This window comes from Dendrobates tinctorius, unplaced genomic scaffold, assembly GCF_039654945.1.
Source record: "Dendrobates tinctorius isolate UK_male_01 unplaced genomic scaffold, ASM3965494v1 ptg000322l, whole genome shotgun sequence".
NCBI lineage: Eukaryota > Metazoa > Chordata > Amphibia > Anura > Dendrobatidae > Dendrobates > Dendrobates tinctorius.
Window position 1 is genome coordinate 2653478 of NW_027361989.1, and position 9087 is coordinate 2662564.

The 9087-nt window shown below is 45.2% G+C and overlaps 1 protein-coding gene across 1 annotated transcript; it reads right to left on the minus strand.

Annotated features, from left to right (window-relative positions):
* Nucleotides 1–1119: 1119 nt before the first annotated feature.
* On the minus strand, nt 1120–2870 carry LOC141074067 (oocyte zinc finger protein XlCOF7.2-like). The gene is made up of 3 exons (XM_073561584.1): nt 2847–2870; nt 1343–1522; nt 1120–1260 (listed from the first exon to the last, which is right to left on the minus strand). The coding sequence occupies exons 1-3, from the start codon at nt 2868–2870 to the stop codon at nt 1120–1122; spliced, it is 345 nt and encodes a 114-aa protein (XP_073417685.1).
* Nucleotides 2871–9087: the final 6217 nt, after the last annotated feature.

The window sequence follows — 9087 nt, forward strand, 5'->3', positions numbered from 1 at the left end:
CGCTGTCATTTGGCTTTATAGTTACAGATCTGGGCAGGTAACGGTCAGCGTCTCCCAATGTGAAGGAGAGAATGGCTAATGAAATCAATTATTAACCCTTATATAAGTCAGTTCAGATATGGTGTACCAAGATGGCGTCTGTGTCTTCAGACAACACCCTGGAAGGAATCCTTGGAATGCAGAAGCTGAGATACTGGATACCATATATGGAAGTGAAGCTGAAATGGACCTATCATAGACTGACACTGGCTACTCAGAAGATTGTGTTACACCCATTTCCTGTCTCTTTGTCTTCAGAATAAACTTCAGTTCTGTGCAAGCTTTTGCTGAGAAAGGAGTAGACATCTAACTCTGTGTTCGGTGTGACTCTTTAAGCGCGCACTCGGCCTATATTAGGTCAGGTACAAGCAATCATATAGATCTTGCTTTAAGGGATCACCTTCACACTAATACCAGGGGGTAGGTGGATACTCCAGGTTATAAGTTCTATAGAAAAGGGCTTTCAATGCCCAAAGTCATTTGAACAGTTTTGGGTGGAGGAGAATGTTGTGGTCTAGAGGCAAAATGGTGATCATGGTAATACGGCTGGACTACACCACCGATAAAGCAGCCACAGCCGGTGACTGAGAGGAATCTGTGACTTCTCTGCATTCAGTGGTTACTACTCACCTGGGTAGTCATATGTGGGAATCTCTTTACACCACTCATCACCCCTCACATATGTCTCTGTAGTATTAATATGGGTCAGATCTTCACCCTGAAACAAATATTGTAAAAGTCACCGACAGATGGAGAAGTCCCATCTATGATCAGCTCTAATCCTGCCATCTCCACCGTTCTCATCACACAAGTATAAAACATATAATACTGGTGGATAAAACAAGACTGAGCACAAGACCTTCACAGCCGTCTTCACATCATAGGGGAGATCTCCTGACACCTTCTCTCCATCTACCTGATGATCCTGAGGAGCACTGGGATCTTCTTGGTTACAGTCCTGTGGAAGAAGAGGACGGGGACATCTCTCTGGTGTTGTCCTCTTACTGGATAGATCTGGAGGAAACACATACAGGGACTGAATTCATTCTCTACATACAGATACTTATAGGCCGTGTGTATTTAGTCCTGTCTATTACCTGGTGATGTGAGGGGCTGGGGAACCTCCATTATGACGTTCTTGTAGAGACCTCTGTGTCCTTCTAAATACTCCCACTCCGCCATGGAGAAATAGACAGCGACATCCTGACACCTTATAGGAACCTGACACATACAATGATACCGTCATCCCCCGATCCCTTCATAGTGTTACTGTATAATGTCCCAGCATTCCCAGCAGTGTCACCTCTCCAGTCAGCAGCTCAATCATCTTGTAGGTGAGTTCTAGGATCTTCTGGTCATTGATGTCCTCATGGATCAGGGGGTGAGGTGGAGGCCCCGTGATTGGGCTCAGGGGTCTTCCCCATCCCTCAGACACAGGGTCCTGACAGCGATCACTAGAGGTCTTCTTCACCACTGTGTAATCCTGGTTATGGAGAGACACATTAATAAATCTCACTACAGACATTTCCAGAGTCCTCACCTCTCCAGTTCTGTCCATCTGTTATTCCCATAGATAAGAATGATGTAATGTGACGTCATCAGAATATCTCACCTCTCCAGTGAGACGGAAGAGGATCTCTAGGGTGAGGTGTAATATCCTCTCCGCCATCTTGTCTCTGTCCATATCCATCCTTGATGGGTAAATCAGGAAAACTCTCTTATGTAGAAGATCTTCACTGAGAGGATCCGATATTGTAGAGACCTGAATGAGAAGAAGATGATCCGATGTAACATCATAAGAATCCTGTGTAATAATACAATTACTGGAGATAATAAGGGAAACATATGAGATTTATTATTTTACAGGGTTTAGTTTTCTTCCCTGACATCTACTAATAAAACCTATATATTTAGGCCACAGACAACAAGCAGTTTCCTCCTCGGAGTCGGCAGCTGAACACGTTCCTCATAGACTCATCTTCCATAACGCTAATTCTCGTCTCATTACCGACACTGGAATCGGCATTAGCAATACTGCAGGAGATATTCATTACACGCGACATGAGAAATAACTCCTTCATGTTGAGGACGACATCTTCATCTTCTACTGCGGCTCTAGAGACAGATGTGGCCAGAGTCGGTCACTGCCTCCTTCCCCACCGGCCGTCTATATGAAGGTTTCCCGTCTTCCCCGCACTGGAATCTTCTCTCACGTTAGATCTCAGCTCTGAGTCACACACAGAAGTTTGAGGCTTTTAGAAAAGATTTTTAGTTTCCACAATCACAACGGACAGAAATGATCTGACCCCAAAGTCTCCATGTACAGTGATTTATGGGGTTTATTTCTGGCCTTAGGCTTTCCTATATTACAAGGAAAACTCCAGAAAAAGCCGATATTAAAATGTTTCTAAAGAAAAATTGGCTCCAACAATTCTTGTAAAAACAAAAAAAAATATGGAAAAAGCAGAAGACACATTTTATAATTTTTAACATGTTAAACATTTATTAAAAAGAAATGAATCTTTTTGTGCCCCAGAACATGAATGTACACCACAGGGACGGCACAGATGAGGCTGCAACAAAAACCCTGAAAAGCAAACATGACATCTAAGAAGGTGTGACAGAGTTTGGCTGAATGCCCCCCGCCTCCAAGTACTCGATAGTATGGGGCAGCCTAGTTACTCCGATACTTAGGCCTGTTTCACACTTCAGTTTTTGTCCATCAGTCAAGATCCGCCGTTTTGCAAAAAAACGGATCCGCTATTTTGTTTGGCAGATCCGTTCTTTTTCCCATTGAGTTGCAATACCAGTGGATCTTGACGGACGGCCATCCGTTGGATCCGTTTTTTGCGGATCTGCCAAAATTTTGCTGTCCACCGACATGCCCAAACGGAGCATGTAACGTTTTTTCGGGCGGCAGGATCCGCACTTCACACTGCGCATGCCCGAAAAACTTCACTCACCCTGAAATTTAACCCTAAAGTCTGTTCTGGCGCATGGAAAAAAAAAATCTCTCTCTCTTTCTCTCTCTCCCCCCTCCCCCCCGGGCTGCGGTTCCTTTAAAATTCTTCATTCATCGGATCCGTCAAAAAAAACGGTCCGGTGGCATCCGTTCACATCAGTTAGCAACGGATCCGCTTTCCGCCATTTTGGCGCATTTTAACTGACACAAAAAAACTGAAGTGTGAAACAGGCCTTACATGCCTAATAATGGGGTCTGGGCTGCAATGTATGAAGGTCTATTAGGCCGGGCCAGAGGCAGCGTCCAATAAGTTACCTTATAACGCCCCCATACACATTAGGGTAAAGTTCCATGAAAGCACTGATTTCGGGGGATTGGCCGACCATATAATGTATTTGGGGGCCTCCCGACAGATGATGTCAGGGCAGAGAAGGATCTGGCATCCTGAATTTCAGAGGATAATCCGTTTGTTCTTCCTGTAGAAAATCCTCCTCTAGAGGAGTCTGGAGGCGACTCTCTCATACAGACCACAGGAAAGCTGGAATATTTGTGTGTATGGGGGAGTCGGGAGAGATCGCCGTCTGCCAAATGACCGATCAGCCAATTCTGATCTCATGTGTATGGGGCCGTTAGTATTACACTGACAGGCAGTGATGATACACGGCACTACAGTAGTACAGGGCATCACCGGAGCCATCAGAGGCTTGTATGTTGTATGATCGCACTGATCAGAGGGGTTTAAAAAAGGTTTAAAGTGGAAAAAATATCACAGTTTCAGCAACAAGAAATATCCGTCACTATAAGGAAAGCAGATTCACTGCACAATGTTAGTTACATCACGTCCATAACTACTTTATTATACTCTATTATCCTGTACACAGTGGAGTAGATAGAAATCACAGATCCCACAACAATAGCTGGAATTGGACCCTCCAACGTGAAGAAAAAAAATCTCTCTATTTATCTATCTCTCTATCTATATACATTGTTCAAAAAAATAAAGGGAACACTTAAACAACAGAATATAACTCCAAGTAAATCAAACTTCTGTGAAAGCAAACTGTCCACTAAGAAAGCAACACTGATTGACAATCAATGTCACATGCTGCTGTGCAAATGGAATAGACAACAGATGGAAATTATTGCCTTCACTAGACCCCTGTACAGCTGAATAATGAGGCCCAGGCTTTATAGTGAAGAGACAGGAGTGAGGGCCTGTGCCCAGGAGCTACAGTCTGAGGAAAGGGCTAAAAAGCCTTCACTAGACCCCTGTGCAGCTGTATAATGAGGCCCAGGCTTTACAGTGAAGGGACAGGAGTGAGGGCCTGTGCCCAGGAGCTACAGTCTGAGGAAAGGGCTAAAAAGCCTTCACTAGACCCCTGTACAGCTGTATAATGAGGCCCAGGCTTTATAGTGAAGGGACAGGAGTGAGGGCCTGTTCCCAGGAGCTACAGTCTGAGGAAAGAGCTAAAAAGCCTTCACTAGACCCCTGTGCAGCTCTATAATGAGGCCCAGGCTTTACAGTGAAGGGACAGAAGTGAGGGCCTGTGCCCAGGAGCTACAGTCTGAGGAAAGGGCTAAAAAGCCTTCACTAGACCCCTGTACAGCTGTATAATGAGGCCCAGGCTTTATAGTGAAGGGACAGGAGTGAGGGCCTGTTCCCAGGAGCTACAGTCTGAGGAAAGGGCTAAAAAGCCTTCACTAGACCCCTGTACAGCTGTATAATGAGGCCCAGGCTTTATAGTGAAGGGACAGGAGTGAGGGCCTGTTCCCAGGAGCTACAGTCTGAGGAAAGAGCTAAAAAGCCTTCACTAGACCCCTGTGCAGCTCTATAATGAGGCCCAGGCTTTACAGTGAAGGGACAGAAGTGAGGGCCTGTTCCCAGGAGCTACAGTCTGAGGAAAGGGCTAAAAAGCCTTCACTAGACCCCTCTACAGCTGTATAATGAGGCCCAGGCTTTATAGTGAAGGGACAGGAGTGAGGGCCTGATCCCAGGAGCTACAGACTGAGGAAAGGGCTAAAAAGCCTTCACTAGACCCCTGTACAGCTGTATAATGATGCCCAGGCTTTATAGTGAAGGGACAGGAGTGATGGCCTGATCCCAGGAGCTACAGTCTGAGGAAAGGGCTAAAAAGCCTTCACTAGACCCCTGTACAGCTGAATAATGAGGCCCAGGCTTTATAGTGAAGGGACAGGAGTGAGGGCCTGATCCCAGGAGCTACAGTCTGAGGAAAGGGCTAAAAAGCCTTCACTAGACCCCTGTACAGCTGTATAATGATGCCCAGGCTTTATAGTGAAGGGACAGGAGTGATGGCCTGATCCCAGGAGCTACAGTCTGAGGAAAGGGCTAAAAAGCCTTCACTAGACCCCTGTACAGCTGTATAATGAGGCCCAGGCTTTATAGTGAAGGGACAGGAGGGAAAAAACTGGGGAAAGGAGCCAGAAGAGCCGGACTGCCCATCACTAACCTGCAGAGCCGCACTCCACATATATGGCTGCTCTGTGCACAGGACCTGTGATGAGGTCACAGGAGGGGAGGAGTCAGGGGTCACATGATCTCCGGAGTGCAGACCTCCATGGAGGCTTCTCCTCAGTCAGTGACATTCCCGCCATTTTTCGCCCCTCACTACTGGCACAATTACTCCGCGCCGCCTTCTCTACACAGTGTTATGTGTGGAATGTAACGTGTGATTTCTCTGGAGGGAAATAGACCCCACACAGGAGGGAATTCTCCCCAGGTACCGGCCGTCTACTATATGGCGGCATATGATTGTGCTATCGACTCCACACCAGGAGCTAAAATGCCCAAATCTCTAATGTAACCGCTATAAGAGAAGATATAACAAATTTCCCCTAAACTCACACAGCGGAGGAGGCCTCACTTGGAGCAATGTGACTCGCGCACAGAAAATCTATTCCCGGTTCTGTGATAAGTTATCGGCCGACAGGAAGAAGAAAGGTCTGAATTACAGCCCAGACTGGAGGAGAAACTGCAGGAGTGAGAATTGGCCAATCAGCGCTCTTCACCCCTATACTTATCTACACAAATACAAGATATGAAATGACAATTAGACGCCATTCTCACCACCAGAACGGAGAGGCGCTAACTTGGAGTAAAGCCGTGTTTTATCACCATGCCAATAAGCCTAATAAGATGCCGCTCGTAAGCTCAGAATGAGAGAGTCACTGCATATAATCTCCTCTATAAAAGACCCTAAGGGTCAGATCTCAGCCCACCCCGATGTCATGTATAGCACTTATAATGAATACCCCCAGAGTTTGTATTCGCCCCACAATCACTCCCCCCTCACTACTGGAGTCTTTCCTTCACACACTACATCTACCTAACCTGACTGAGTCCGCGGCACAACAACTCCATTTACACATCTCTGAGGAGGAAATAGTTTCATCAATCAAAAAACTAAAAAGAGGAAAGGCCCCGGGGCCGGATGGTCTTACAGCAATATATTATAAAAAATGCAGCGATGTGCTGACACCACATATAAAAACCTCTGTAATTCACTACTAAATGGCTCACAGCTGCCCCCTGAGTTCTACGTGGCGCATGTAACCGTAATCCCTAATCCTAAGAAAGATCATCTCACAACAAATTATAGACCTATATCCCTCTTATACATTGACTTCAAAATCTTTACATCCATTGTGACTAACAGGACCAATAAAATCCTCCCTCACCTCATCCATCGGGGTCAGGTTGGTTTTATACCAGCGCGACAGGCCCCAGATAATATTAGGAGAGCGTTAAATATTATTCATACAACCTACAGCGAAAGCGACTTCTCCTGCTTGCATTAGATATGGAGAGGGCTTTCGATTCGGCGTCCTGGACATATCTCTTTACGGTTCTATCGGAAGTCGGATTCTCCCCTAAACTTATAAAGTGCCTCCAATTGTTATATGATAGCCCTATCGCTTATGTAAAACTCCCGTCACCACACCCCCCTCCAATTAATATTCAGAGGGGTACCAGGCAGGGCGGTCCTCTATCTCCAGATCTTTTTGCACTTACAATGGAACCCATTGTGGAAGCAATAAGGAGAGACCAGAATATCCTGGGCCCTGAGAATATGGGAGACCAATATAAAGTCAGCCTCTTTGCGGATGATCTCCTGCTAACATTAATAAGTCCCCACACTACACTCCCTCACTTGTTTTCCCTCCTTCAAGAATTTGAGAAGATCTCAGGGTTAAAGATTAACATTGATAAATCCAAAGCATTATTTGTAAATTTTCCTATGACAGAGCAAACTAATATAGCCTCCCATTTTGGGTTTATACACAAAGAACATTATCTAACATATCTGGGTATCAACTTAACAGCCAACAGGTCACCTCTGTTTCAGTGGAATTACTCTCCACTGATCCAAAACTTCCAGAGGGACCTGGATAGATGGGCTTCCTCAAAGTTATCCTGACCCGGCAGAATACATGCATTAAAAATGGTGTCACTGCCTCGCTTCTTACATCTATTTAGGTCCCTCCCAATTATGGTACCAGCCAGAACGTTCACTCATTTACACTCTACGATGTCTAAGTTTCTCTGGCTCGGAAAACAACCCAGAATTGTGCAAAAACTTATGTTCCGTCACAGAAAAGAAGGGGGTTTATCCCTCCCTAATTTTACACTTTATTACAAGTCGGCACAGATTGCTCCATTAATAATTGCGTGTTCATATCCCAATAGTCCGAGATGGGTTATTCTGGAATCATTTCTCTCCAAACCATTCTCTTTATCAGGCCTAATGTGGACCACAGACCGACTTCCACGGGGGTTAATGAATGTGGCTCCTTTTACAGTCCACTCGTTGCTTCTTTGGAGGAAAGTCCGGTTTAAATATAACTTACAATCAAGCCCTTCTCCCCTGACAGCTATATTACAAAACCCCATGTTCCCGCCAGGCTTTGAGCCACAAATTTTTTCTTGGTGGAAGCTGAAAAGTATTCATGTACTTAAACATTTGTGTTCCCCATTTAATATCTTACTTGACAGACAGGAATTTGTTAAAAAATTTGAACCTCCAGTTAGGGAGGTAATGCGACTGAACCAGATCTTCCACTTTGTAAAGCAGATCCTCCTGAGCGTTACTACTCTCAGGGCAACCAGTTTTGAAAATAAATGTCTAAATGACCCTTTGGGCAGGGGAACGATCTCATTGATCTACTATGCTATAAATTCTCCAAAAGATGATAAAAAATTGAAGTATATGTTACAGTGGGAGGAGGATTTGGGGTTTGAACAGTCAATTGATGAATGGTATCGTAGCTGTGACACCATATCATGAGGTAGTCACCAGACTTCCCTTGTGGAGACCTCCTTAAAACTATTGTACAGAGTCTATTATGTACCGGAAAAAATTCACAGCATTTTTACTAAAATCTCGGGAGACTGTTTTAGAGGCTGTGGAATATCTGGTGACATGAGACATATTTGGTGGTCTTCTATGGTGGTTTCTGGGCTTTGGGAGAAGGTGAAGCGTCTGATAGCACAGATGTATGGTGGACCGGTTGTTCTGGAACCTTTTACTGGGAACCAGGCCTTCCCGGCTTCCAGAAAGCTTTCAGAAGCTAGTAAACTACTTATGTATGGCCACTAAAATCCACATTGTGGCAAAGTGGAAGTCGTCCTCACTGCCAATATCTATGGTGAAAGAGAAGATGAACAACATTATGTTATTCTCATTTGTGGCCCCAGCGTTTCTTGTAGAATAAATCCCTTTCTCACACAGTCCTGTAGTAATGACTTTGTTCTTACGTTTTGTAGGAGGGTTCATCTGACTCCATCTTATTTTATCAGCATAAGTGCGAGAGATGAGAGACCGACGACCGCAGTTTTACCGTGTGTGTCCGGCGTCAGTTCTACAGTGTGAGAGATGCAGGGTCTGTGACCGAAGCTGGGGGTAAAGGGGTGTATACAGCATACACAGAGGGGTCTGCGACCAAAGCTGGGGGTATACAGGTGTATACAGAGTACACAGGGATTTGCGACCGAAGCTGGGGGTATACAGGTGTATACAGTGTACACAGGGGTCTGTTACCGAAGCTGGGGATATACGGGTGTATACAGT